Here is a 27,939-nt window from a genome sequence, read left to right on the forward strand (position 1 = left end):
AAGCATGCTGGGATAAGGGATTTAACTCACAGGCCAGGGGGACTCAGACACTGCAGACCACTTCCAGAGCAGGGTCAGGGCCCCCCAGACACTGGCCCAAAGCATGCTGGGATAAGGGATTTAACTCACAGCTATACCAGGTCATAAGATTGTGAGCGGGCCCTGGGCGCCGGGGACAGGAGCTGCGTACGGTCGGAGGCCAGGGCCACTCAGACACTGGCCCAAAGCATGCTGGGATAAGGGATTTAACTCACAGCTACACCAGGTCATAAGATACGAGGAGAGTTGTCCGAAGAGACGGGACGGGCATTCGTGGCAAAGGGGAGGTGTGGCTTTAAACTGTAGAACATCTGGGGGCAACTGGAGGGGTTGAAAGGGACTCAGCCAGGCCCCGCAGACAGGGACATTTGGCGACCCCGGATATAAGAACCAGTACCCCCGGCATCAGTGGCACCGAAGCCCAGGAACCCCCTTCCTTGGGAAGTCCCCTACAGCACGGTGACAGCGCGCCCTTAACCCTATTTCACAGGTGAGGACACCCAGTGCCAGAGAGGCTAGGGCCAGGCCGGGACTGACCACGGGGGACAGTCCTTTCCAGGGGGCCTCTCCCTCGAGCGGGGCAAGTAACCTATGGGAACGCCCCCCCCCCACAACCTCCACCCCACCCCACCCCGTAACGGCAACGCTGGACCGGCCCTGCCGAGCAGAGCTGGGGCACGGCCACACCCCCAGCTGCCGCAGTACCAGCTCAGCCGCCCCGGGGGGCCAGAGGCCCCATCATCTGCACAGGCCATCCTAAGCGACGGTGGGGACGGAGGCGCCGCGCTCCTGCGCGCGGGGCGATGGGGAGTGGGCGCGTGGGGCGAGGAGCCGGCCGAACGCGGGGCGGGGCGCGCCGGGCGGGGCGGGCCGGGCCGGCGTCTGCCCGCGCGAGGAAGTCCCGGCCCCGCGCTTTGGGGAAGTGAGGCCGAGGCGCCTGCGCACTGAAGCCTGCGCCCGCTCCCCGACGATTCGGCCGGACCTCGGAGCGCGCGGGCCGGCGGCTGCGGCGCGAGTGGCTCGGGAGCGCGGCCGGTGAGTGCGCGCGCGCGGCGCCGAGGACCGCGGCCCTGCCCCTCTGGCCAGGGCCCGGGGGCCGTGCGGGGCGGGAGCCTCGGAAACCGGCGCCGGAATCCGCGCCCCAAGGACTCCGCCGCGGGGTCCACGTGGACCCTGGGCCGCGGCGGGACTGGAGCCCGTCCCCGCGCGTGGGGGAGGGGCCGTTGCAGCCGGGTTCCCCTTTTCTGCAGCTCGAAGCCTGGGGAAGTGATTGCTCAAAGCGGGGGGGGGGGGGCCGGAAGAACCCAGGTTTCCGCGTCTCCCGTCCCCCCCCTCAGCCTGTGGGGAGGGGCCGAGGCGGGACACCCGGTTTGCCCCCGCCCCCACCCTGTTGCATCTGGCAGCCACTCATCCCTGCCAGTCGCAGGGAAGGCGCTGCGCCCCCGGCCCGAGCCGATCGGGGGCTCCAGGCGCCAGCCTCGCTCCAGAACGCGCAGGAGGACCTCCTGCCGTCTGACTTGAGTCCTGCTGCTGCAGTACACGCCCCTTCGGCAGCCAGGGTGGGGCCCAGAGCGAACCTGGCCCCTCCCGCCCCTGCCTCGCCTTTGGGTCGCTGGTGAGTGGGGCGCACGGCGAGTTCCTTGAGATTGGGGTGGGGGCGTCAGAGGCTGGAGGAAGGGGCAGACTTCTCCAGGCCCAACCCCACCGTGAGAGAGAGGGAGGGAGAGAAGTGGGTTGCCCCCACCATTGTAGAGGTGGGCAGTGGCAAGGGTCACCAGGGCTAGGAAAGACCTGGCCTGCCTTGGAGGAGCCAGGCTGGGACTTACCTACGGGGGAGGGGGGCGGCGCGGCAGACAGGAAAGGTGCTGAGGAGGGTGAGAAAAAGGGAATGGAGCCCCTCTGTCAACCCCCCTCCCAAAGGTTATGGCATTTTTTTCCTGGGATTGTCACATTTTCTTATTCTTTTTTTGGACTGGGCGGGCTCGGGGACGTTCTTTTTCCTTCTGTGGAGCAGAGCAGCAGCCGCTCCCAAGGGAGCCTCTGTCCCCAGAGGCCAAACTTGCTGCCTGTCCAGCTTCTCCTATCCCAGACTTAGGGACCAAAGCCTGGAGGGGCTGGGGTAGGGGAGGGAGCCCCCTCCCACGTGCCCGAATGAGGGGCAGGGACCCTGGTTCAGACCCTGTACCCCCACCAAGAAAGAGAGCAGGTGCCCCGGGGCACAGGTGGCCCCAGCCAGCCTGAGGAGGGTGCGCGGAGCCAGGCCCAGGGATGGGTGACCAGGTGCAGGGCCTGCAACCAGGACAGAAGGGACGGCCTCTCCCCCTGCCTCTCCCGCCCCAGCACCTGGGCCCTGCATCCTCAGGCAGGTCCCCTCGTCCAAGTCAGAGCTGAGTTGGAGAAGGCAGCCTGGAGGGGTACAGTCTTCAGGGTGCTGGGGGGGCGGGGGTGCAGAGGAGGAAGAGCCGCTCTGCCTGGGGAAGTCACAGCCCGTCTGGGGTACAGCCACCAGACCTCAGAGGTTGCCACACCCCTTCCTTTCCCTAGAAACTTGACCCCTGAGGGTAGGCATGCTGTCGGGCTGCTTCTTCCCCATCTGTTTGCTGGAAGCCAGTGGGATCCAGTTGGAGGGTCCCCCCCCAGCGATCTCAGGGGAAGCCAGGCAGGTGGCCAAGTGGCCAAGGCCCCGTGGGACCCTACACCTGGCCCCCAGATTTGGGTCAAGGCCGAGGCCTCCGCATGCCCAGGCTCTGGAGACAGGGGTGCCCCAGGTGTGCATATCCCGGGCTGTCACCTCTGAGCGCAGCACCCGGTCAGTGGCTGGGAGGCAGGAGCTGCCTAGCCTGGTGACTGCCCCGGGGCCTATCCCAGAGCGCCCACTTTCCTCTTCCGCCATTGCACACCCCACGAGGCCAACATGGACCAAACAGACATTAAAAGGCCAAGAGCTGAGGGATGGGGGGCAGCAGGGCGGATGATCATTTAATGAGAAAATAAACTGAAACCAAGTCCTGAGCACCTCGCGACGGGGTTTCAGGAAGGTCCGCGTGGCAGACGTGCCAGGGGGCGCCCCCGGCCCCGGGGGTGGGGCGGGGCGCCTCGCCTGGGCCGAGGTGGGCGCAGGCCGAGGTAGAGACTGGGAGGCAGGTGGGGAGGCGTTCAAAACTGCCTCCTGGACCCTGATTGGCCGCCCCCGCGGCTCGGGTCCGCGGGTTCCCCGCGGGGGCCGCTCACCCGGATGGGGCTCCGGCGCCCCCCGCGCGTCCGCACCGTGGAAGGTGCGCCCCGACGCCGAGCGGAAGGGACCCCGCGGCTCCGACCTGCCCGGGAGCAGGACGCACCCCATCCCCCGCCGCCGCCCGGCGCGCCCGCCCTGCCCTGCGGCAGGCCTGGGGCCGCAGCGGTTTCCGCAGCCTGTGGGGGGGGGGGGCGGTGGGAGGGGAAGGGAGGCCGGGAGACCCTGGGCGCGGGAAGGTGCCAGCCGAGTGTTCGGGCGCCGGGCCAGTGACCGGGCCGAGAAGGTGGCGGTCCCTGGCGGCTCTCGGCCGTCCTCACCGGTGCCTGCTGCACTTCCCGCACCCTCAGGACGTCCCGCCCCAGCCCCAAGTCCTCCTTGTCTGCAGGCCTGGTCTGCTGCCCCTGCTGAGTCCCCAGGAGCAGGTGGGGAGCCTCCCCAGGGCTGATCCGGACTCCTCGTGGGGAGCAACCCTCACCACCTCCCAGCAGCCGAGGAAAACCTGGGATGGAGGGAGCTGGGATGGGGGGTCTAAATGTCTGACCACCACCCCTATGCACCACCCTTATAGCCCCAGACTCTGGGGGCCTCCAGCCCCCTTGGGAGGGGCCAGGAGCCGGAAACCGAGAAAGAGGAACCCTGGCTTCCGGCTTCCCAGGGAGCGAGTAGATGGGGGTGTCCCAGAACCTCCTGTGGAGATCTTGTCTGGGGTCCCCTCCTTCCTGACCCCACATACCCTCATAGCCACAGTGTAGACTGGAGTGGGGGTCAGGGCCTGGGCAGAGCGGTCTGGAGGTGGGAGGCCGGGCAGGGGGCCGGGGGACACCTCCGGGAGGAGGGAGAGACTCGGGACCTCTTCAGGGGGGCAGGCTGCCACCGGTGTCAGGTCCCCCATGAGAGTCCCGGCCTCTCTTCTCAGAGCCCCAGGCTGTGGTGAGGGTCCTGGAGCAGGTACCACGGAGCCCCGGCAACCTCTTCCACCCACCCATGCCCACCCCGCCTGAGGCTGAGAAGCAGGTGGGCCGCCTCCACCGCTGACTCTGTCCCTCGGGGGCTGGGGGCATGACTAGGAGTTGGGAGACCCCTGGACACCTGGGAGGCCAGAAGGGTCACGCCCCGCCGGGAGCAAGCAGGCCCCCAGCAGGCGGGGGGGCGGGGGGGGAAGCAGGTGGTTCCCACAGGTTCTGCCTGGAGGCTGACGCGGCCCCATCTTCCCCCAGCACACAGGGCCGGAGGAGGGGGACCAGCCTCCCTCCATGTCCAGTCGTGATGCGGCTCCCCCAGCTCCCCCCAGGCGCAACCCCTGCTGCTTGTGCTGGTGTTGCTGCTGCAGCTGCTCCTGGTACGTGGGCCAGGGGTGCACCGTGTGCCGGTGGGCAGGGGGCACTGAGCAGACCTGGGATCCAGGGCCCCACTCCTCAGCCCCTCGGGGGGCTTTTGAGGCACCGCCCACAGCACTCGTCCAGGGGTCTGGTGACCGGCGGCCAGTGCCCAGGCCCCTCTGTGTGTGTGATTTTCATGGCTGGTGTGCCGAGGTTGTGTCCACATGCAGGCACCTAGCCAGCACGTGCACGTGTGTGTGTGTGTGCGTACGCACGCACGCGTGTGTCTACTGTAAGCCCGCCCAGACTGGCCCTGGGGACCTACAGCAGAGCAAAAGCAGGCCCTACACGTTGTGTCAGGTGGAGGAGCCTTAAGCAGAGACCTGGCCCTGGGACAGTGCAGGGGGTGGACGTGGGGCCTCCGGGGGGGATGTGGTTTCTAGGCGCGTAGGGAACCTGTTGGGGTTTTTGTGCCTCGCAGAGGCCTGGCCCTTTTCGGGCTTCCACCCCGCGGCTGTTGAGTGGACAGCGCTGAGGGGACCCAAAGGGGGATCAGCTGAGCAGTGAGCAACTGAGGCCTGAAACAGGAGAGGGACCGCCTGGGGGTAGAGACACGAGGGGCCTGGCGTCTGGCGGGTGGGGTAGGGTGGGAGCTGAGTTCTGTCTGGACCTCTGAGGTTGGGGTGTCTGTTAGCCGTCTCAGTGACCCTGGGGACAGGTCCAGCTGGAGGCGTGCACTGCGGAGCCAGCACTGATGCTGTGGCGGGAACTAAGGAGAGAAGCAGGGCCCCGAGGGAGAGTCAGGGGCCAGACACACGGGCTGGGGGCTTTCTCCCCATCAGTCGCAGTCTCTGGGAGAAAGCAGTGGGGGTCGAGGTCAGGCCAGGGAGGGAGAGGTACCCGAGGGGCCTGTGAAGCCCCAAAGGCAAGACGACGGGCCCAGGGCCGGACCGGAGATCGGGAAAGGAGCCGACCCACCCTGCAGGGGGTTCACGTGTGCTGAGAGCCCCTAGGCCTCGTGCCCATACAGACGCGTGTCGGTGTCACTGTGGCCAGCGTCCTGCGCGCACACGCGTGCCGCGGAGGGCAGTGCCACCGTCCCCTCTGCCGGCAGGAACGAGCGGCGGCGAGCGTGGCGGGCCTCCCGAGAGAGCAGGCTGCAGCCCCTCCCCAGCTGCGAAGCCTGGTGAGTCTCCGCCGCGGGTCTGCGCGGTGCGGGGCGGGGGAGGGGGGGCGATCCGGGCGGAGGGGGCGGGGCCTGGCGCGGCCTGTGGCCGATACCCGGATGCCCGTGCCCGCAGTGCCACGCCGAGCCCAGAGGAGGTGCGGAGCTGGGCGCAGTCCTTCGACAAGCTAATGCACAGTCCAGCGGGCCGCAGCGTGTTCCGCGAGTTCCTGCGCACCGAGTACAGCGAGGAGAACATGCTCTTCTGGCTGGCCTGCGAGGAGCTCAAGGCCGAGGCCAACCAGCACGTGGTGGACGAGAAGGCGCGGCTCATCTACGAGGACTATGTGTCCATCTTGTCCCCCAAGGAGGTGCGCCGCGCGGGGACCGGGGTGGGGGGCGGGGGCGCCTCCGGGCCCCTGACCGCGGCCCCTGTCCCGCAGGTGAGCCTGGACTCCCGGGTGCGGGAGGGCGTCAACAAGAAGATGCAGGAGCCGTCGGCGCACACGTTTGACGACGCGCAGCTGCAGATTTACACGCTGATGCACCGAGACTCCTACCCCCGCTTCCTCAGCTCCCCCGCCTACCGCGCCCTGCTGCTCCGGGGCCGCTCCACATCCTCCAGTGAGGCCTAGACTGCCCACCGTGGCTGCCTGGACGCGGGGCCCCTCCCGCGGGCAGAGACTCCTTTCACAAATGCGCTTCACGTGCGGGCACACCCGCCGGGCCCAGTGCCCCGGGCGGCCCCAGGCAGGAGCTCCAGGTGCTGGGCAGGCCAGAAGCCCCCTTCCCCACCCAGAGGACCCAGCGCCCCAGGATCCAGCTGAGAGGCGGGCGTGAGGGCCTCTGGGCCTAGGCAGCCCCTCCAGCACCACCACCCCTACTGAGCACTTCCTGCTGGGGTTCCCACCTGGTGAAAGGAGGCGCCCTCCCTGAAAGCATCCTGGACCCACAAGGTCCTCCTCCCCGGGCCCCAGGGGCCCCTGAGAAGCGCCTTTGGTGGAGAACAGAAGCTCTGTGCTGTCTAGTTTTGTGACAAGAGGAAACCTCCAACTGATGCTATCTGCACCCCGGGATCAGACCCAGGACCTCAGAACCAGGCTCAAGGCAGCAGGACCCGGCTTCTTTTATATGTTCATTGAGTTTAAGCCAATAACATGGCACTGTGTGTTTTATCAAAAAACAAAAACAAAGTTTTCATATTTAACTCCACTCCTCTTCCCCCCAAAACAGAATCTTATTATTGAAGATATTTTTCAAGTAAAAGCCTCTCCCCTCCGTCCACGTTTGCGGGGGAATCAGAGAACGAGGAGTGGGCCACGACCCCCAGCAGGGGAGCAGCACGCTCAGTGACGGGCCCCTGTGCTCTGCTCCAACCCCACCCCTCAGAGAACAGCCTCAGCGGGCAGCTGTGCTCAGCCCTCCCCACGCGAGGGCGCCACCAGGGGTGACAACGCAACGGGACACTGGGCAGGCAGGGTCCCTGGCGGCGGCTGGCCGGCTAGGGCAGGACACTTACGGGGGAGACCTCCCCGAGACCCCGGGTGCCGGGCAGTCCCCTGTACTGTCTCACAGGCCCCACAAGGCACACACTTGCCACCCTGTTCCCTGAGTTTCTGCTTGGTAAAGCGATTCAACGCTGCAACCGGGGCGCAGAGGGTCTGGTCAGGGGCCCACCCCCATTCACACTGCTTCCACGAGCAGTGGGGCATCCTGAAGGGCTGCAGGCAGGCACGGCTGTGGGGCCCAGACTTAGCCTCCCGCCCATAATCCCTGGACCCTGAGCTGCGGTGCCCGGAGAGGTCGTGAGACCCCGGCTCCTCTGTGCGCCCACAGCCGCCCCCCCAACCTGATCCTCGTGCTATGCAGGCCCAGCCCTGCCCCTCCCACGGGTACACTCAGGCCCCTCTGAGAGCCAGCGGGCTCTTCCTTCCAGTGCTGTCCCAACAGGCCAAGCCTCAGCGTCACCCGACCCCAGGGAGGTGGGCTGTCTCCGCAGCGGCGGGGGTCGGGGAGATCAAACCAGAGATGAGGGGATGGGGGACCCAGCTTGAAGCCCAGGCCTGTACATGGCCCACCAGGACCAAGGGCTAGGGAAAAAACAGTGGCAAAAAGAAACATTTAATAACTGAGGGGTAAGAGGGGGAAAGGTGCACTGCAGGCAGGGTGGGGGGCAGGGTGTGCTGCCTTCTGAGGAAGGCCAGGTGGGCAAAGGGCAGGTCTCCAGAGAAGCCGTATCTGTTGGCAGAGGATGGGGAAAGGGCGACGGCCAGCACTGGCCGTGGCCCAAGGCTGCAGGCACACATGCACAGGGCTCAGCAGAACTGCAAGAAACAGGTGAGAGGCGCCCATCCAGCCACGTGGCCTGCAGGACCCCACAGGGCAGGAGGCAGGGCTGGGGTCTCCATCCACCATCTCCAAGGCTCCCAGGAGGCTGGCTGGCATGGCCATCCCCCAGTTCACACCACAGACCCCACAAAGGCTGGAGACACCCTCCTCCAGAGAACAGGGCTGGGGATGGATGGCCTGGGCTCGCCCACCTACCTTCCAGCGGTTTCCACACTCGTTGCAGACAACGAACGTGGTCATAGGCTCATCGGAGCTGCGGGTCTGCACCTGTGGGGAGGGCCACGGTGGGAGGGGCCCAGCCCCAGGGCCTCAGTCCCTTGCAGCTGGAGGCCCAGGGAGCAGGACTTCCCAGGAGTCACAACCTGGGGAGCCCGCCCCCCACGGCCTCAGGCCGCGCTGGCCTCACGTCACCTGGGCTGAGGCTGCCCTGCAACCCCCACCTTGCAGTCGCCCCAACCGCTTTCCTCTTACAGGGCCCCCCAACGTCTCTTGGGGCCCACCTCCACAACTCTGAGCGGAGTCCTGCTACCGCCACCAGGCACCCATCGTCCCACCAGCAGCAACACAGGGGGGCTGGGCTCCCAAACTTCAGTGCCCCAGAACGAACGGGCTGGACCCACCGCCCGAGACTGCCTACTGGGGAGCAGGGGTCCTCGGCAAGGGGGAGGCCCCAAGGGTGACCGCAGCTCCCAGCCCCATCGGAGACTAGGTTGTCGGACCCCCGTCCCAGCACCACTCACACCGCACGTGTCCAGGCGCAAGGGGGATCCGGCCTGCACAGCAGGGGCACGGACGGCTCCGAGGAGGGGCGGGGCTCCGGGAGGGCTGCCGACGCTCACCTGCGTGTAGGTGCAGTTCTTCTTCCTGCACTTGCCGCAGGTGAACAGGTCGGTCTGCGTGCCGCCCGTGCGCGCCATCTGGTGCTCGCGGATGGCCTCCTTGGTCATGGCCTTGCGGATCTCCTTCAGCTCGTCGCTGGCCATCTCCTGGGGCGAGGGGCGCGTGCTTAGCCCGCGGCCCGCCAGGGGCAGCCCCCAGCGCCCCCACGGGCTCACCTCCGAGGTCATCACGGCGATCTGTTGGGGCGTGATGGCGCCGCACAGCACGTTGCGCCGCAGGCTGGGGTTCTTGGCGTCCTTGAGGTTGGAGAGGCGGCTGCGCACACGGTTCTTGTACTTCATGTCCGTGTTCCCCACGTCCCGGAAGATGCGTGCGGACGTTTAAGGAGCCGTAGGGAGGCCGATGCCCCGCCCTCCACCCCTGCCCCCAGGTCAGCCAGGGCCTTTCGCGAGGCGTGTCGCAAGAGCCAGCCACACGTGGGCGTCGACAACTGACGCCTTCCCGGCTGAGACCCAAATGCAGGCTGGAGGCCCGGGACCCAGGCCCACCGCAGGCCCGGTCAGACCCCAGAGGGTCTGGGAGGAGCCCCCTGGTCAAGACGAGCATGCCCACCCGACTGCCCAATCCCCTGGCGAAGGCGCAGGACAGTGGCCACTAGGGGAGCTGAGCCTGGCTGGCCCCGCCGTTCCTCCAGATCTGCAGCCCCCAAGCCGCTGCACAAAGGATATATTCCTCGATCTGGGCCGACAAGCGCTCGCAGTCTGCACCGACAGCCACGTGGTCATCTGCAAGAAGGAGCCCTGACCAGCTGCTCTGCCGGCTCCCCCCCACACCTCAGCCTGCGCAGCATCCGGGCGTCCTGCTCCCCAGAGACCCCCGGCTCCCCACCCCCAAGGTCAGCAGCACGGGGTTGGACTCAGGCCTCCACAGGCAGGTGGGGCCCAGGCCACCTGGGAATCAAGCGTGTGTCAGGAGCCAGGACCCCGAGGTGTGCTGGGTGGCCCCGGCCCAGGCACTCACGGTCCGTCTGCAGGGCAGCGGTCAGCATCTCGCGACACTTGTTGCGCACGGCGTCACAGGTGACCGGCACCGGAGGAAACGTGGTGATCCTGGGTGTCGATGGCGTCCTGGGCAGCTCTGGCCTCTTGCGGCTGGAGAGAGGCCCGCTCGGGCCACGTGCACCTCCGTGAGATGCCGGTCCCCAGAAAAGCCAATGTCACAGCCACGATGCCCCCAGACCCCGTCTGCTCCACCCTGACAGCGGCCCAGAACCCTGCCCATCTACAGTCAGGTCCAGCACGTCCACGCGGTCTGGCCAGAGGCAGTGAGGATCACTGGGTGAGACACACCCCCAGACGGGATCCCCACCCTCAGGGAGACCTGGGACACGGGGCCACACTGCCCAACGCAAACTGCCAGGTCAGGGGGAGGCAGACGGGACGAGGGATCACTCAAGACCAGGCACCACTATGCAGGCAGCCCCACCCCGTGGAGGTCTGGGCACCCCCCTCCATGGGTTGCCTGTCCACGAGGCTCTGTCCACCCACGGCCCTCCTCTCACACCCCTGCATCTCGTGACCCCGTGACCTCCACGGAAGCCAGTGGAAGCAGGCGGCTTCCTGGAGGAAAACTAAAACGTGCAGGTGGGCAGATGAGCCCACGTCTCTGCACAGCCATGCGGTGAATCCAAAGCTCAGCTTTTCCTCGCCCTTGGCCACTGCTGCCCAGTGGGGTCAAGGGCAGAGCAGCCTCTCAGCCACAGCCCGTCCCGGGGGCGGCAGGAGCAGGGAGGCCTCAGCAGCCCCAAAGCCTGCACCATGCCACAGCCTGGGGCATCCCCGGTGAGGGCGGGGCCGGCAGCCAGAGACCCCAGGCCAACGTGGGTAGCCAGAGTTAGCCCGGGCCTGGATCCGGGGACGTGAGCAACGGGCTCCCACAGGCCCGCTCAGCCAGGCAGACAGAGTGCCCCCCTCAGATGCTTGGGGCTAAAAAGGCCCAGAGGAGGCTCCGGAGGGAAAGTGTCCAGCAAGAGGCTGACCCTGGGGAGAGTCCCTTCCGAGGAGCTGAAAGGGCTGATGACCTCAGCGCCCCCACCCAGAGCCCCTGGAAATCCGCACCCCGGTCTGCCGAGAAAGTGGGGCCATGGGCGGGGCGTGTGTCTGCCTTCCAGACGTGCTACCTGGGGTCCTGGGCCTCGGAGGCCTCCTTGGAGGACGATGTGGGCAGAGGCCCGCCCCTCCTCCGCTCCCTGGCTTTGGCGTCTGAAGCATCTACATGTGCCGGGAAAGAAGGGAGGGCTGGCTGGGAGAAGGCAGGCCCGGAGGGCAGGGCGGGGCCAGGGAGGGGGGCAGACCACCACCGAGGCACAGCCCCGGCCAGCGGACATCGGACCCTGCCTCCAGCCCCAGCCTCCTGCGAACGACTGCGGTCCTCTCTCCGCAGCCAAGGAAGGTCCTGAAAAGTCTCCCTGAGTACAGAACCTCCCCAGAGTGACGGCCTTCACGGATGGCACGGCTGGACTCGGACAAAGGCTGGTCACCGCAGGCAGGCCGGGCATGGCCACTCCCCAGCTGGGCCTCGGCCCCAGAGCGAGCCATCGAGGGAGTCCCAGCCTGCACTGGGGACCTTCCCACAGGACGAGAAGCGTCCCATATGCCACCAGAATAAATACGCTTGTCCAACACGCAGCCCAACAGCCACGCAGGACTGGACAGAAGCCCAGGACATGCAGCTCTGTTTCCCAAGGGCTTGGACAGAGCCCAGGAGGGGCTGGGAAGGGAGGGGAACCTCAGGGTCCAGTGGGGGCATCCCAGTCGCCCCACTGTCCCTAGAAAGAGGCTGCCCCTGTTCCCTGAGGGGCTCCAGACGCCCCTTCCTCCTCCTCCCCCTCCTCACCCCCCCTCCCCCCCGCCCTCTGACTGCCCCACACTCCTCCCCTGGGCGACCTCCCCCAGCTCTGCCAGGCCCCCCTCCAGGGCTCAGCGCAGCCTTAACTCCCCTTGCTCCTCGTGGAGCCCCCTCCTCCCAGCCCGAGCCAGTGCTTCCTGGACTGGATCCCAGGTGACCCTGGCTCGGGAACAGCACAGTCTGCCAAGGGCCAGCGCGTCTCGGGTGCCCCTCGCCCCCACGCCCAGCCTAGGCTGCCTGACCCGCACCCAGGAGCTTCTTCCAGGACTTGATGAGAGACTTGGCCAGCGTGACGACCTCCTCGTCCGAGCTCTGCTTCCGCAGGGCGTTGACAGACATGCCGACGCGGGTGGACTGCAAGGCAAGCGGCCAGGCTGGGGGCAGCGGTCAGACCCTCCCCACAGACCCTCGGTGACTCCCACAGGGCAAGCTGGGCACCAGCGAGGGGAGGTGGATGCCCCCCGCCGACGGTTACTGCCCCATGTGCAGGAACCTCGTGAGGAACACAGCGGATTGCCCTTGAATGCCCCCCCCCCCCCCCCCCCCGTCTCGTGGAGCAACAGAGAAAGGCAAGGGACAGTCTCCTCAGAGGCAGGGATTCATGCCAGCCAAGGGCCGGGGTGGGGAGCAGGAAGCTCTGCCAGGTGCCTGGGAGCTGGGGGACGGGGCACACGGGGCCCTACCTGCAGCAGGTGCAGCGTGACGGGCATGGCCTTCAGTTCCCGCAGCAGGTCCATGGCTCCCTCCTGGAAGGAGAAGGGAGGACCCTCGTAAATAACTTTGAGGTCTCAGTGGGCAAGCTCAGCTCCTCCCACACACGAGGGCTGGGGGAACACGAGGCAGTGACAGTCTGGAGATCCACCTGGGGTCAGATGCCCAGGGAAGGCAGGCATGAGAAGGGAGCAGCTGTGCACTTAACCCCAGCCCAGGGCCCCCAAGGGCCGTCAGGGGAAAGGGCCGAAGCCCATCCTCAGCAGGGGCGGCGCCCGCACCTGCCGGGTCCCACATTCCCCGCCCACGTGGCTCAGGCAGCCTCTCCTCAGTGCCGCCTGCTGGGGCCAAGCCCTCAGGGACCTCTGCTCCCCTCACGTGCACCCCACGCCCCCTGCTCACTCCCTCCAGCCGCGTCCAGAACCCCGTCTCCCTTCTCTGTCCGGCACCCCTGCCCACATCTGCTTCCTCGTAGCCGCACACGCAGGGGCCACACGGCTCCACAGCAGACGAAGCTCCCCAGGGCCCTCAGGGGGCCGAGCTGCCCGCCCCGGGACCCGCTGCTCCCACTGCCAGCGACACGCCTGCCCCACTCTCCCTCCAAAGCTCTGTGCAAATGACACATTCTCGGAGAGGCCTCTCCCGCTGACGGCAAGCAGCCCGGCGCCACCCCGTTCGCTCCCCGCCTCGCCTTCCTCCACAGAAGGCTCACGGAACCCACCGGTGTGGTTTCACGTGTGCGTGTCTCCCTCACGACATGAAGGAGGCAGCCATCCAAGGGGCGACAGCCTCAGATGTCCCGCAGCCTGGCCGTGGGAGGGGCAGAGCCTGCCCCATCCCTGATCTGGACGGCATCTCCGCTCAGGCTGCGGCTTGCCCCTCGTCACCCCCGCGGGCCCTGCCCCTTGGGCTACAGAGTCGAGCCCTGTAGTCAGCTCCTCAGAGGGGACAAATGGTCACCAGAACCGAGGGCACAGCGCCACTCGGCGATCAATCATCTTCCCCCAAACGGAGCCCCGGGCTGCAGAACGCCAGCTTTCTGTGGCCTCCGGACCAGAGGGGCATAAACGTGATTCCCAGTCACGGCCCCCAACTCCCCCAAGGGGCCTCAAAGGCACTGGGACCCACCAGGAGCCTCTGCTAGCTCTCACCCCCCACTCCATGGCGCCCCAAGCCCCCTAGCCCCCTTCCCAGTCCACACCTGTCCCCCCTCCTCATTCTCCCCTGGGCTTCCATCCATGCGGTGCTCCACCTTGATGCCCCCTGCCCCCGTCCTGCCTGGCCCGACCCAGCCCTCCGTGGGTTCCGTGGCCCATCTCTGCCCCCAGCTGGGGCGCATTTATTTTGTCTCCTTCAGAGGGGAAGCAGCTTCTTTCTCTGGTCATCTCTGGAAACAGCCATAGACGTTCCCACATCCCTGCTCTGTGCTGCCCACAGCCCCAGGGGTGAGAGCATCATGCGGGCTTTGGGGCAGGCGCTGCTGCTTGATGGATGAATGAAAGCGTGGGAGCCAGCCCCCTTCCCAGCCCCGGGGGAGAACCCTGTCCAAAGACCCAGACTCAACCATGCTCAGCCCAAAAGTCACCCCCAAACCACCAGTGCAGGCACACAGCCCTGGGGTGGTGGGGCAGGCATCTCAAGACCCCAGCTGACCCTCCCTCACGGCCCCCACCACCCCTCGGCCCCGCCCCAGGAGCTCAGTCTGGGGAGAGCTGGTCGCGTTTATTGAGCCTCTCAGGGAGCCGGCAGGACTCCTCTCCACTCCCTAGAGGCAGGTACCACCCACCAAAGATGCTCCCTGCGAGGATACCCAGATCACCAAGGTCCAAAGTTGAGAGGGGCCTGAAACTGAAGCCCCATGTGCTGTCCGCCCCCTACCGCCACCAGCCCGAGACCGGGCACAGCCTTCCCCAGAGGCTCACTGGCCGAGGGACGACAGAAGCCGGCCAGCTGGTCGCGGGGGTCGGGGGGAGTCCTGCGCCCGGGTATTCCCAGGCCAGGCTGAGGGCTTCCTAGGGCTCCTTCCCAAGGGCGCCTACGCATCTGCCCACTCCCCGGTAGCTGCTGGCTGAGCCCTGGCTAAGGACGGGAGACGATTTATTAGGGCAACCCGGTTCCTGGAGGACTGAACAGACAAGGAAAAAAAGGGCCTCCCAAACAAGAAAGGCCTCTGGCCGGCTGGCCGGTGAAAATGAGATGATGGGGGCCGCAGCCCCAGGCCCGGCAGAGGTAGGGGGGCGCTGTAGCTCCAGGGGAGAAGGGGGTCCACTCTCACACTCCAAACTCTCGAAGGCGGAGAATGGGTGTGGGAGACCCAGGGTGGGACAGAGGGCTCTGAGTCGGGGATGGGGCTCGGCGGGGAGTTCTGGAGGACTTCGAGGATGCCCCGGCTGGGGAGGAGGAAGACGCGGGTGGGGGGGCGGCCAGTCAGGGCTGCACGGGCCGGGGCTTCCGCAGGGCCTGGAGGGACTGGGCCGAGGAGGGTCTCCGCCGGCCCGGCCTCCCGAGGGGCTCCGGAGTGAGGGGAGGAAGCGGGCGGATCCCAGGCCTGCGGGGTCTCAGTCTGGCAGTTTGGGTTTGAGTCCAGAGCGGCTGGCTCCCGGGACAAGGTTCAGACCGGATCGCGGCCTCTGCCGTGGGTGCGAGGTGAAGGGCAGGGCTGGCCCAGGGCGGGGGTCTCGGCCTCCGGCGGGGGTCTCCCCGTGTCCCGGGAGTCTCTCCCGGGGCGGAGTCTCGTCCTGCCCCTCGGGTGGTCGCCGCGGCCCTGACGGGGGCTCGGCAGGCTCGGCGGGGGCTCGGCGGGACGGGGGTCCCGGGGTCCTGGCGGCCCGCGCCCCTCACCGCGCTCTTCTTGGTCACCATCTTGTCCAGCCTCCGGGCGATCCGCGCAATCTCCTCCTCCTTGCCCATCATCGCCTCGGGGGCACCGCCCCCAGCGCCCGCCGCGCCAGCCTCGGCCTCCCGGCCCGGACCCCGGCCCCGGCCGCCGCAGCCTCCCGCACCCGCCGCAGCAGACGCAGCCCCGCCACGGGCGGGAGACCCTCCGTTCAAACCTCCGGCCCCCGCGGCACCGCGCTGCATCTTGGGATACGTAGTTCTCGCGCCCGCCCGCCACGCGCGCGCCCGCCCTGCCCCGGACCACAACTCCCAGGAGCCAGGGGGCGCGCAGGGCATCCTAGGAAGTGTAGTCCTTACGCGGGCAGCCGCCAGTGGACCGGTTAGCCGGCGGAGGGCGCTGCGGCCGCGCTGGGCGCGGCCGTGCGTGGGGGCCGCGGCGCCGAACCCGCGCTTTCCTCCCAACACCTCGCGGGGGCGGCCAGGGTCCGACTGCGCGGGGCCGCAAAGGCACGCTGGGGTCCGTCCCCTCTCCCCGCCCCATGAGCCCTCCTCCGCCACCTTCCGCTGTCCCGGGGCCGCTGCCCGACCTCCTGAGCGCTCTGGCCGGGATTGTGGCCTCGGGGACCCTCGGAGCATGGTCAAGGGGCGGAGGGTCTCAGGCTGGTTTTCCGGGGTTTCTGCATGCCCACCCCCAACCCTGAGCACTTTGTCCTCCTTTGCCCTGCGGAGAAATCAGATGGGGACTGGCCTCGAGGCTGGCTCCGTAACAGTGACCTACTCCTGCGGGCTGTGCTGATGGCCCAGACCCTGCCTCAACTGGTGCCTCTGCCAGGGTTGGACTGTCTGGCACGAGCCCTTCTTGGCAGCCCAGGTGATGCTTCTGAGAGGCCTCTCCCGATGCTCACCTTTCTGACTGTAATCTTAGGGACCGGAAGCTGCTTTGAGGTTTCTCGGAGATACACCCGCCCACTCCAGAGGGGAGAGGCTGAGTGCTTTGCTGCCTGCTGACCGTGTGGTTGACACGCTCTCCCCTGTGCTCTAGCCTTTGTCAGAAGCCATGGCTGAGCTCAGCATCTCAGGATGCCCTGTCGTGGTGCTTGGAGGAGGAATTTCCTCCTGTCAGTCCTCGAATCAGCTTAACTTTGCCTGTTGGGGAGGCCTAGCTGGGCAGCCTCCTCTGTCCTGGCTTTGAGTGAGGGAGGCTTCTATGTGTGGGACTGGGTTGGATGTTTCAAGCCACAGAGACTCTAAAGCATGACCTAGAAGCTGGTTAAGAAGGAAGGGCCCTGCCCCTTGTCCCCCAGGGGTGGGGCCCTGGGGTTTTGTCCTTTCTCCTCAAGTGGCAGAGCCAGCCGGGTAGACACTGAACACTGGGCACACAGAGGAGAGCAGGGGCTTGGGGACTGTATTCCAAGGCTGCAGAGTTTGTACCTCAGCCCCTGTGACCGGATCCAAGCTGCCGAGAGGGACAGAGGCGGCCGCGGGACAGGGACCAACCTGGGGAGGTGGGGGTGGGCAGAGATGGAGACAGGGCAGGTCTGGGAGCTGAGGAGGGGGACTGGGTCGGGTGGGAGGGAGAATAGGACAGGGTGTCAACCTGCGGGTCAGGAACCAGCCCCCTGGCAGAAAGACTAGTGGGAAAGACTCCCGGTCGCCTCTGCATTGCTCTCTAGGGGACACGTATTGTCCCGCAGCAGGGCTGGGGCTGACCACAGCACAAACTGGAGGCACCTTGTGTCACGGCCATCCTGCTGATGCCCCAGCGTCCTGCCGACGCTCACTGCTGTCACTGCCGGGAGCTGCAGCGATAGAGAAGCACTAGGTTCTACATCACACATTTTAGAAAATAATTTGGTAACTGTGTTTCAGTGGAATTGGTTTCCATGGTAACCCCATGGGCTTACTTTGTGCGCTGCCCTGCGATGGGGCACCAAAGCGAGGACAGGGAGGCGAGGAGGGGCTGTCAGCTGAGCACCAAGGCCCTGCCCTGGTTCAGCCAGTGCAAAACCCAGACCGCCCACCTCAGGCCCTCGGCCTCTTTCGTGAGAAGCCAGGTGGTCTCTACCTCTGGAGCTTCCGGCAAGGGCCACAGAGACAGCTCCTCAGGGGCCTGACACGTCTCAGAAGCTCTCGACTAAGGCCACCGAGGCTGCAGACAAAGGGAGACCAAGACGCCATGGCGCTCGAGAAGAGTGGCCAGGAGGCGGGGCGTCCTGCGGGAGGAGGGCCCAGCCTGGGGAGCCTGGCCCGGGCAGGGCAGGTGATGGGGAAGGGGGAGTGGACAGGCAGGCGGGGGTGCGTGGCAGGGGAGGTGGGGTGCTTCGCAGCTGGGGACCTGCGGCCCACGGCCCTTCGCCCCGTCACGGGAGCCCTGAGCCCTGACACGGTGCAGTCCAACGTGGAAGCCACCCCCACGCAGTGTCCGGGCCGGGTGACCCGCCTTGTGTCCTGCAGGTCCCACAATGAGAAGAGGCCGCTAGGTGGCAGGAGTGAGCCACAGACGGCCTGCGGGCCAGGTGGCCACCACCCTCCCCCACCCCCCAGGAGGTCCAGTTGGTTCTGGCCACAGCCTCGAAGCAGCCCGGGTGGGGCTGTGTTTGGTCCTGGAGAGTGACCCTCACGTGTGGGGTCTGTCAGTGGGTCCCACCCTGGCCAGGGTAGCACTGACTGACCAACCCCAAAACCCCCGACTCCCCACCTTAGAAGTCCCTGGTCCCAGGGCCCCTCATGAATTCACACCCCCCAGAACCTTGCTCAGGTCAGTTACGGCCCACCCGAGACCCCTCGGACCCTACCCAAACTTGGGACCTTCTTCCTCCAAGGAACGTGCCCCAGCAAGCTGCCTGGGCCCCCAGACCCCCCCGCGCCCTCAGAAAGCGGTGCCTGTAGGGTGACATCAGGACGGCGAGCCTGGCTGTACCCACGACAGGGTGCCCACCGGGGCTCCAGACCCCACGTCCTCTTTGCTGCATCCAGGGAGTTGGCATACCACCCGAGTCACGTGGGGGGGATGCGTGAAGCTGCCCACGTGTGTGCACGCTGGGCACAGTACAAGTCACACGCACAGGGGCTGTGAGGCGTCTGTCTCCCCCGACTGCTCGGCCGGCCAGAAGAACCAGGCCTGAGTTCCACCCTCTGCTGCATCCCAGCCCCCAGACACCTACTGGGTAACGGAAGGAACGTGGCACCCTGGGGGAAGCTGGAAAGAACTTACACCTTCACCTTCTGGCCACCCCCAAGCAGGGGAGCCCCAAAAACACCCACCCCCCACCCCATGAGAGGCCAGCCCGGGACCAACTTGCCTGCTACTCTGGGCTGCAGCCCTGACACACAGACCTTCCTAGAATCAGGTGGGGCCCCGTCCCCACGACCCCCAGCCCCTCCACTTCCTCCTGAGACGGGCCCAGGAGGGGCAGGAGTGGGGCATGGAGAGCTGAGGGCCAGGGGCACCCAACAAAGAGGTACCAGGCCGTGTCTGGAGACTGTGAGCCATGAGCAGGGGTGGGGTGGGGGCACGGCTCCCGATTAGAGGTCAGAGGTGAAGAGGAATCAGCAAGGAGCAGGGACAGAGCCCCCAAGGGTGGGGGACAGATGAGCTCACCTTCCCAGACCCACCCAGCCCCCTTACTCCAGGATGCCCTCCTGGACACCCCACCAGTCCACCGCCAGGGGGCCTCCCTCCGTCCCCGCGATGGTCCCCAGGGAAGCGCCTAGTAGAAGCCCCGTTCCTGCCCCCACCCTGGGGCTGACCCCCCAGCTCCCCCTTAGGGCTGTGTCCCCTCCTGCAGGGGTCTTCCACGCCTGACCCCTTTATGGCGAGAGATACATGGGTCTGCCCTCAGGAGTCCTGCGACGTAGGGAGCCTGGCCCTGTCCTGGGGGCTCTGAGGGGGCAGACACAGCCCTGACAGGGGTCTGGGGATATCCCAGCAACGCGTCCAGGGTCCATCCCCCAAGAGACGTGCTGCACCTTTGGCCCAGAGGCCTGCCCCTCCCCCGTCCTCAGTGCACGGAAACATCGGAAGCTCAGGCCATTAATTTTTCTATTTGTGTCCCCCACCACTTGCCCGCCCAAAGCCGGCCATGACCCCAGCAGGTCGAATCTGTGCTTCCCTTCTGGCTGGGGCAGGGGCCTCGGTGGGAAGGCCAGTGCCGCCAAACTCACACGGAGACCGCTCCCCGTCTCCCCATGGCCACGGGGGTGGGGCGGGGAGATCTCTCAGCCCCAGAAGCCCCCACCCCTCCCCGGTCACCCTGTCGGCAGCTCTCCCCCGACACAGGCACCCAGCTGTTTCCGTACCCTATTTCGTCAGATCCTCCAGCCCACCCTGGGGGCTGCAGTTCCCCACCACAGGGGCTCTGTGGAGCTCAGACCCCAGCCAACCCCATCCAGGCCGCCCTCAGATCCCGGCCTCTGAGGTCAGGCAGGGCAGTGACCAGGGACCAAGTCCAGCACGAGTCCCCTGTCCCATGTGCCAGCGCATATCTCGGCTCTGTCATCCAGCCGCCCCCTCTCTGGGCCTCGGTCTCCCAGTCTGCAGAATGGGAAGAACCGCTGCCCCCAGCAGCCTCTCGCGGAAAGTCCCCAGCCCAGCCCACAGCCTTGGCCCAGGCCCAGCTCCCTCCCCCAGAGGCAGAACTTTGGGGGAGGCAGGAGGCATCCCCCAGAGGCCAGCAGCAGCCGGCCCTGGCGGCCTGCTCCAGGCTCGCTCTAACAATGCGCTTCCCCCACACAATTCCCAGAAACACCGCCCTCCCTGCCCTGCCAGCCCGCCAGCCTGGCGGCCACCCCACCCTCCCCCTCCACAGGGGCCCCAGCAGCCGCAGGGTCAGGGGCTCCGGTGAAAGCAGGGGGTCTGACTCACAGGGGTCCCCAAGGCAATGCCTCCTGCAGTTCAGGCACGCCAGCCCTGCCCTGGCGGGGAGAGACAAAGGAAACGCCTGGGAGAGGCAGACTGGGGGCCGCGGAGCCAGGCCTTGGGAGGTGACCTTGGCCAGCCCCACTCCCACAGCAGACCCCTGCCCTTCTCTCCTAGTGGTGAGTTGGTGAGTCCATCCTTCTGCCTGCAAGGCCCATCTCCACACAGCAGCTGTGGAAAGCCAAGCCAGGTCACACCCCTCCTCTGCTCAAAACCCTCCCAAGCCGCCAAGTCTCCTTCAGATAAGAAAGCGAGGCCCTCCCAGGCCCCACACGACCGCCCGGTTCCCTCCCCAGCACAGGTCCCTGCCCCAGGGCCTTTGCATGTGCTGTTTCCGCCGCACAGAAGACTCTTCCCCACATGTGCCCTCACTGCTTTCACGTGTTTCCTTCAGGGTTGGCTCCACAGTCACCTCCCGAGCGGGCAGGCAGTGAGCAGCCCTCTCTCCCCACAGCCTGGCTCCGGATTCTGACTTCTTTGTGGATTTGTTGATCGGCTCCCTCTCCAGCAGAGCGGAAACTCCCCACAAGCAGGGCTTGGGGCTGCTTTGTTCCGCTGCTAAAGCCCTATCTCCTGGAACAGGGCCTGACCCACGGTGGGGTCAATAACCGATCGATGGACGGATGAGTGGATGGCTCCTGCCCCTGAGCAGGAAGGGGCAGATGGTCCCCAGGAACGCAGGCTGCCCCCCGGCCAGCTGGCAGCCCCAACCGGTTGGACCATCAAAGCCATTTGTCACCAAAGCCAGGGCAACAGCCGAAAAGAAACTCACAGCTGCCGTGCCCACCAGGCCCCGTGGGCCAGTGACCGACCACCTGGGGGGCTCCGCCCCTTCTTCCCATGCTTCCCAGGGCCAATGAGAATGGTCACCAGAGCCCAGTAGGCGAGAAGACGAGCCAGGCCAGCCCAGGGCAGGGCAGTCGGGGTGGGAGCCCGGGATACGCAAGTGTGTCAACACACAGTCCCCCAGGCAGGACCCGCAGAGAGCCCCATCTCTGCCCCACCAAGAGCCCCTGAGGGGGACCAGGGCACCATCCCTGGAGAACTGGGGCCGGGGTCACCGAGGTCTGAGCAAAGACAGCCTTCCCAGAGGCTGCCCGGGGCCCGGACTGAGAGGCATATGGGGGTGGATCCAAAGGCAGGAACACGGGGCCTGGCTGGCCAGCTGGGCCGGACAACTGGACAGACAGAGTGTCTGGCGCCTGCTCAAACAGGCTGGCCCTCCTCTCAGCTGCGGCCTTCCTTCCTGAGCTGGTGTTTCCTGGCTCCTCCCTGCTGTTGCCGTGGAAACCAAGTGGGGCCTGGGCCCCCGCCCCAGCTTCCCACGGAGCCCCCGCTGAGCACCAATTGGGGCCCACACAGGACGCAGGTCGCTGGATGACGAGCGTGGCCGCGGTGCCCCAGGGCTCGCCGGGCTCAGCACCCCGACTCCCCTCCCTCACAGCAGCCCGGCATTCGGAAACGCCTCTTCACGACCCCAACACCTGGGACGCCCACAAAAGCGACCTAAGCCAACTGCCCACAGCCCGCCTGCCCCCCTGAAGCCACCGTCACGGGGTCCTCCTCACACACGCTGCATTCAGCACCCCCCCACCCACAAGGCCCCTTCAACCCAGAGAAGCCCCCCCTCCATTTGTTCCTGCTGGCCCAAAGCACTCAGGGGCGCGCCCGACCCCTGCGCGACAGCCCTGGACCTGCAATGGTACCATTCTCTCCACGCGCCCAAGAGGCCCACGGGGCACCCGACGAGCACACTGACACCCTAGTTCCCGCAGCGCCCAGCTCTTCTGGGACTCCCAGGTCCCACGACGGTGGCAAACCGTGCACTGACCCCAGCACTCCTGAGAGCACTGCCCTGCAAGCGTGAGCACCGTGCCAGCTCCCTCATAGCCCCGTGGCCCTCTGCACACTGCGCCCGGCACCCCAGGGCTGAGCAGGAAAGCATGGGTGGGGCGAGCCTGCAGCCCCAGGCCTGAGCCCCAGGGTCCTCCAGGACCAGGCCTGCCGCTGGGCGTGTGCCCACTGGGTTCTAGGCCATCGGGTGCCCTCCCCAGAGGCCACCCCCATCCCCACCCGCCTCCAGCCTTTGGAGCAGCCGCAAGAACAAGCCGGAGGCTCCGGGCCAGTCCTGGAGCCCTGGTCTCCAGGACCACAGGGAAGGGTCTGAACTGGGCGGCCTGGCTCCAAAGCCGAGGTGTCAGGAGACCAGAGACCTCTCCACCTGGATGAGCGTCTGACGGGGACCCCACTCCCGCCCTCTGGGAGCAGGAGGGTCCTGCCCCACCGGACTCAGTAATTGGTCCCAGCCCCTGCTTCTGCCCCTGCATTAGCCAGGCCTGGGCGGCTGGGAGCCTGTGAGGTCTATGCCCCGGGCAGCAGCGCCTGGGAGGTCCGCCACCCCCAGGGCCCAGCCAAGCCCCCACTCAGAGCCACCGAGCGGATTACCCAGCATCCCTTGCAGGCTTCGACCAGAGCCTAGGGGTCCAGTCCAGGCTGAGGGAGGGAGCGGGCGGAGGGCCAGGAAGGCAGTGTCCACTGGACGCCCAGGCCAGACCCCGCTCACAGAGCAAGCTTGCCCGCCCTCCCACCTTCTGTCTGGGGAGATGCCGGCTGCAGACAGGGCCCCCCCAAGGGTGGGTGGCAGCAGACCTGGACCAGGCCAGCCTGAGGGGGGTCCTGGAGACGTAGGAACACCCCCAGACTGTGGATGGATCAGGGGCCACAGCTTGGTAGCCAGAGAAGTCTTGGGGAACCCCTCCCTTGGTGGGTGTCCAGGGCCAAACCTCCACTCTACTCCCCGCGGGGCCCCATGTCCCCATGGCAGAGTCCAGCCTCACCCCCACACCCAGGCAGACAGACACGAACACACAGACCACACACAGATGCACAGACACACACCTTGGATGCACAACTGGCCACACCCACGCCGGCCCTCCTACAGCCCCAGGGGGAACCCCCCGCCCCGAGGCTCCAAGGTCAAGGCCACCCTGCCTGCAGCTCCCACCCCTCTGTCTCCCCAACTGGACCATGGGCCAGAGCCACCGGCCCTGTGCCTGCCGGGCAGCACACAGGGAAGGGTAGCCTGACCCCCAGGAGGTGGGTGGTTACCCCAGGAGACGCTCCCCTTGCCTTGCCCAGCCCTGGCCCACAGGACGTGACAGCCGGACACCTGAGTTCCACAGCCCAGCCAAGAGGGAGGGCCACTGGCTGGCGCCAGGAGAAGCGGCCATCCTGGCGGGTGGGCACTGGTGGTGAGGTAATTCTGGGCACTGTGGCCACTGCGCTCCCAGCAGCTTGAGCAACTCAGCTGTCAGGGGCTGCGGGGGGCCAGGCAGGGCCCCTAGGGGAACCCAAAGTCCGTCCCAAGGTAGGGCGCTTGAGCAGAGGAACCTGGAAGCCTCCTTCCCAAGCCCAGTGATGATAATCCCAGACGCACCGCTGCCCGGGCTGAGCCAGGCCCTGGTGACCCGGACCACACTCAGAAGGCTGCAGGGAGAAGCCTGTCGAGTGCTGGCCCCTTGGACCCATCCTTCAGCCTGGAGCGTTCCTCACACATCTCTCCCCACCAACCCCTGCAGGCTGCCCAGTCCACCCACCTACACTGGTCAGAGGGGAGCTGGCAGCACTGGGAGAGGCTGTGCACCCGTCCACCCCCAGGCCCCCCGTTCTTGCCTGCCTCCCAGGAAAAGCCAGTCTTCCCCCGAGACCCAAGAGGACCCACCTTGACTGTCCCCAGTGCCCCAGCATGGGGTCAGCGTCCATGAATCAGGCGCCAGGGCCTGGGAGATCTGGAAGCCACCCAGGCCTACACCGCAGGACCTGCCCTGGGGACAGGGTGCACGCCCAGCGGCCCCCAGAGGACCCCTGCGGGCACGCTGGCCTCTCCCCAGGACAGCTCCGGAGTAGCCGCTGGGGCGAGCTGTCAGACCCACAGGGGACCCACCCCACTCATAAGCACTGACTGTGGCCTAGAGGGACTACCAGGGACAGAGGACCCAGAAGCTCTGGCCACACAGACCCAGGGTCACCGACACCTATGGTCACGCACGCACCGTGGAGCTCCCAGCACATGGGGTGGGGCTCCTGATGTGGTAGTGGGGCTACAGAGCTCCCAAGCTACGAATGGATGTGCAGGAGGGAAAACTCATCCCAGCCCCAAAAGAACCACCCTCAGCAGGAGGGGCAGGGAAGGAGCCTGCCCCGGGGAAGACGCCTCAACGTCTGCAGCCCAGATCTCCTGCTGATGGGGTGGGAGGGGACTGCAAGGAGGCTAGAAGGTCCTCTGGAAACCCTCTGGGGTCGGATGGCCCAGGGGAAGGCCCCTCTTCCCCCCATCTGCCCCAACTCGAGGTCCAGCCTCATTCTCTTGCTGCAGCGCTGGTCTGGCCCGCTGGGTAACCAGCTACTACGGGTCCCATCAGGCCCGGGGAAGGGAGAGGAGGCCCGGGGCTCCACCCACTCTGGACCCCTCCCCTCCGGCTCTGCTATGGGTCCGGGGCATCTACGCTCTCCGTCCCCTTACTCAGCTGCGACTGGCCCGGTTCCCAGTCGGTCTGGGAGTGGGGCGGGGGACACGGAGACCGTCTTCTCCTTTAACCCCGTGAACAGGCCCGGGCTGGCGGAGGGTCTCCAAGCCCTCAGCGCTGAAAGTCCCACGTGTGGGTGGAGGGTGGGCGAGCATGATGCCCCGGGGTTATCCAGAGCAGCTCCCCCAAGACACAAGTTGCTTTTCCCAAGGCGCCCTTCCCTTGGAGCCACCCTCTGGTTGGGGAGGCAGCCTTCCCCACTTCCTCCCCGGGGGCTCTGACTCGTTGCGTGTGTGGGTTCGTCTCTGAAAGCCTGACAGCCCCCAAGAGGACGCCCCCTGCCAAGCTTCGGGTCACATCAGCCACCCTCTCCCACTCAGGGGGTCTCTCCTTCAGAGGGTGCGGGGGGCGCCGCGCAGAGGAGGCGGAATCCGGCCGGGCCGAGAAGAAAGGGAGGCCCCGGGAGGAGGGGGCGGCCCGGGCCCGCCCCGCCACGCCCCGCCCCGCCCCGGCCGCCACACCGCCCATTGGCCCCGCGCCGCTATATCTGGGCGCCCACCCGGCGCGAGGCCACCGCCGTCCCTACCGCCGCCCACCCGCCCCACGCGTCCGACCCCGACGTGCCCGCTGCCCACCCTCCGCGCTCCCGCGCTCCGTTCCGCCCAGGCCGCGCCCAGCTGGAATGCAGAGATCGCCGCCCGGCTACGGCGCACAGGACGACCCGCCCGCCCGCCGCGACTGTGCATGGGCCCCGGGCCCCGGGGCCGCCGCTGAGCCGCGTGGCCTCCCCACCGCCCCCGCCGCGCCCGCCGCGCCCGCCGCGCCCGCCGCGCCAGCCTCGCCGCCCAGCCCGCCACGCAGCCCGCCGCGCAGCCCCGAGCCGGGGCGCTATGGCCTCAGCCCGGCCGGCCGCGGGGAGCGCCAGGCGGCCGACGAGTCGCGCATCCGGCGGCCCATGAATGCCTTCATGGTGTGGGCGAAGGACGAGCGCAAGCGGCTGGCGCAGCAGAACCCAGACCTGCACAACGCGGTGCTCAGCAAGATGCTGGGTGAGTGGCTGCTGGGCGGGGGCGGGGACGTGGGGGTTTGGGGCGGGCGGGGCGCGGGGGCACCTCACTCCAGGGCGCTCGCGGAGCTCGGCGGTCCGCCTGCCCGCCCGACGGCACCCGGCTGACCCGCGCCCGCGGCCCGCAGGCAAGGCGTGGAAGGAGCTGAGCCCGGCGGAGAAGCGGCCCTTTGTGGAGGAGGCGGAGCGCCTACGCGTGCAGCACTTGCGCGACCACCCCAACTACAAGTACCGGCCGCGCCGCAAGAAGCAGGCGCGCAAGGCCCGGCGTCTGGAGCCCGGCCTCCTGCTCCCAGGCTTGGCGCCGCCGCCGCCGCCCGAGCCCTTTCCCGCGGCCACCGGCCCGGCCCGGGCCTTCCGCGAGCTGCCGCCGCTGGGCGCCGATTTCGACGGCCTGGGGCTGCCCACGCCCGAGCGCTCGCCGCTGGACGGCCTGGAGGCAGGCGAGGCCGCCTTCTTCCCTCCGCCCGCGGCGCCCGAGGACTGTGCGCTGCGGGCCTTCCGTGCGCCCTACGGCCCCGCCGAGCTGCCCCGGGACCCGGGCGGCTGCTTCGGGGCGCCCTCGGCCGAGGCGCTCAGGACCGCGCCCGCCCCCGCCGCGCCGCTCTGCGGCCTCTATTACGGCGCCCCGGGTGTGCCCGGCCCAGGCCCCTATCCCGGCCCGCTGTCGCCGCCGCCCGAGGCCCCGCCGCTGGAGGGCGCCGAGCCGTTGGGGCCCGCCGCCGACCTGTGGGCCGACGTGGACCTGACCGAGTTCGACCAGTACCTCAACTGCGGCCGGACTCGCCCCGACGCCGCCGGGCTCCCGTACCACGTGGCACTGGCCAAGCTGGGCCCGCGCGCCATGTCCTGCCCGGAGGAGAGCAGCCTGATCGCCGCGCTGTCCGACGCCAGCTCCGCTGTCTACTACAGCGCCTGCATCTCAGGCTAGGCCGCCCGGGGCGCCGCGTGTCACCGTGTCACCGCTCTGTCTCTCTCGCAGGCGGAGTTGCCGCTACTCGTCATAGCCCCGCAGGAACCGGCAACGCCGGGGCTTGGCCGGGCGGAGGGCGCCCCTACGGGGCGGTCCCCACACGTCCCGGGGCTTGGCCGGGAAGCCCAGGCCTAGGACGTGTGGGCTGGCCCTGCCAGGGCTAAGTTTTTGAAGCGCCTAATCCTTTTCTTGCCGTGTATTTTCTAGAACTAGGCTGTATTTTTTACTTTGCCTTTTTTATATACATGAAACAACATATTTAATTTTTAATTAAACTTTTTCTTGCAAGGGGTTTCAGTGATGCAAAGCACCAATGTAGCAAGGGCTCTTTAAATAACGTTCGTTTGCTGTAAAGGAGGAGCCGGGAGCTGGGTGCCCCAGGCGAGGCCACAATAAAGCACGAAGCGCCTCTCCTTTCCTCGGAACTCCCGCGTCTGTGGTCGCTGGGGGTGGGGAGCAGTCCCCCCCAGGGCCCTGGGCGTGCCCTTCCCTCCAAAGTCCAGGGAGCCTGACTCGCAGCTGGGCCCCACAGCATGCACTTCTCCACCCTTCCAGGACACTACCCCAGACAGCCGATGGGAGGCAGGGGGTGTGGGCACTCCCCACCCTGCCAGGTCTCCACCCCCCCAACCCCCATTTTAACTCAAGCCTCATAGCGGTCAGACTACACCCAGAAATTCCTTCCACACCCTCACCCGGGTTTCACCATCCTCATCTCATCCTGAAAACAACTTCCAAGCCCAGTGAGTGCCCAGAACCGCCTCTCTCTGAAGGAGGCTGGTGGGGTTGACGCCTGTCTGCAGACATGGCATCCTGGGACTCCCATCCGTCATTCTCTCTCAACACAGTGTCCCCAGAGAGGGCAGCACCGTGACAAATCCACACTGCTTGCCAGGGTGACGTGTGCGGGCTCTACCAGTGACACGCGGTCAGTGACCAGAGCAGGGGAGCTCAGGCCTCACGTCTCGAGCCGCCACCTCTGGAACCCATCACACTAGCCTTGGGCCCTCTCCCAGCAGGACCAGACACCCTGTTTTCCCTCGGCTTCCTTGC

General features: G+C 67.2%; 3 protein-coding genes across 8 annotated transcripts; 2 read left to right on the forward strand and 1 right to left on the reverse strand.

Moving 5' to 3' along the window:
- Positions 1-692: 692 nt before the first annotated feature.
- RGS19 (regulator of G protein signaling 19) lies at positions 693-6,977 on the forward strand. Of its 5 annotated transcripts, none has more exons than XM_079946432.1 (6): positions 693-1,654; positions 4,191-4,288; positions 4,492-4,613; positions 5,708-5,779; positions 5,895-6,129; positions 6,202-6,977. In XM_079946432.1, the coding sequence occupies exons 2-6, from the start codon at positions 4,259-4,261 to the stop codon at positions 6,391-6,393; spliced, it is 651 nt and encodes a 216-aa protein (XP_079802558.1). In that variant the 5' UTR covers positions 693-1,654; positions 4,191-4,258; the 3' UTR covers positions 6,394-6,977. The 5 variants fall into 5 exon arrangements, with proteins under 5 accessions (XP_079802558.1, XP_079802559.1, XP_079802560.1 ...); XM_079946433.1 differs by having other exon boundaries at positions 693-1,074; XM_079946431.1 differs by lacking the exon at positions 693-1,654 and adding an exon at positions 3,041-3,696.
- Positions 6,977-26,768, reverse strand: TCEA2 (transcription elongation factor A2). Of its 2 annotated transcripts, none has more exons than XM_079946430.1 (10): positions 26,680-26,768; positions 12,538-12,600; positions 12,103-12,208; positions 11,127-11,217; positions 9,968-10,098; positions 9,676-9,732; positions 9,163-9,317; positions 8,947-9,093; positions 8,303-8,374; positions 6,977-8,082 (listed from the first exon to the last, which is right to left on the reverse strand). In XM_079946430.1, exons 2-10 carry the CDS (start codon positions 12,589-12,591, stop codon positions 8,074-8,076), a joined length of 822 nt encoding a protein of 273 aa, XP_079802556.1. In that variant the 5' UTR covers positions 12,592-12,600; positions 26,680-26,768; the 3' UTR covers positions 6,977-8,073. The 2 variants fall into 2 exon arrangements, with proteins under 2 accessions (XP_079802556.1, XP_079802555.1); XM_079946429.1 differs by lacking the exon at positions 26,680-26,768 and adding an exon at positions 15,407-15,731 and having other exon boundaries at positions 6,980-8,082.
- Positions 14,524-27,311, forward strand: SOX18 (SRY-box transcription factor 18). The gene is made up of 3 exons (XM_079946428.1): positions 14,524-14,794; positions 25,514-25,896; positions 26,042-27,311. The coding sequence occupies exons 2-3, from the start codon at positions 25,530-25,532 to the stop codon at positions 26,842-26,844; spliced, it is 1,170 nt and encodes a 389-aa protein (XP_079802554.1). The 5' UTR covers positions 14,524-14,794; positions 25,514-25,529; the 3' UTR covers positions 26,845-27,311.
- Positions 27,312-27,939: the final 628 nt, after the last annotated feature.

This window comes from Stenella coeruleoalba (genome assembly GCF_951394435.1).
Source record: "Stenella coeruleoalba genome assembly, chromosome: 15".
Classification (NCBI taxonomy): Eukaryota; Metazoa; Chordata; class Mammalia; order Artiodactyla; family Delphinidae; genus Stenella; species Stenella coeruleoalba.

Excerpts from the sequence above, each read along its gene's own strand:
- RGS19 (XM_079946432.1), top strand. The coding sequence starts at position 4,259 with ATGCCCACCCCGCCTGAGGCTGAGAAGCAG. Across the intron at positions 4,289-4,491 it reads CGCCTGAGGCTGAGAAGCAG|CACACAGGGCCGGAGGAGGG; the intron begins GTGGGCCGCCTC and ends ATCTTCCCCCAG. Across the intron at positions 4,614-5,707 it reads TGCTGCTGCAGCTGCTCCTG|GAACGAGCGGCGGCGAGCGT; the intron begins GTACGTGGGCCA and ends CTCTGCCGGCAG.
- SOX18 (XM_079946428.1), top strand. The coding sequence starts at position 25,530 with ATGCAGAGATCGCCGCCCGGCTACGGCGCACAGGACGACCCGCCCGCC. Across the intron at positions 25,897-26,041 it reads GGTGCTCAGCAAGATGCTGG|GCAAGGCGTGGAAGGAGCTG; the intron begins GTGAGTGGCTGC and ends CGCGGCCCGCAG.
- TCEA2 (XM_079946429.1), bottom strand. The coding sequence starts at position 15,646 with ATGCAGCGCGGTGCCGCGGGGGCCGGAGGTTTGAACGGAGGGTCTCCC. Across the intron at positions 11,218-12,102 it reads GTCCTGGAAGAAGCTCCTGG|ATGCTTCAGACGCCAAAGCC; the intron begins GTGCGGGTCAGG and ends CGGCACATGTAG. Across the intron at positions 9,318-9,675 it reads GTCGGCCCAGATCGAGGAAT|GCATCTTCCGGGACGTGGGG; the intron begins ATATCCTTTGTG and ends AAACGTCCGCAC.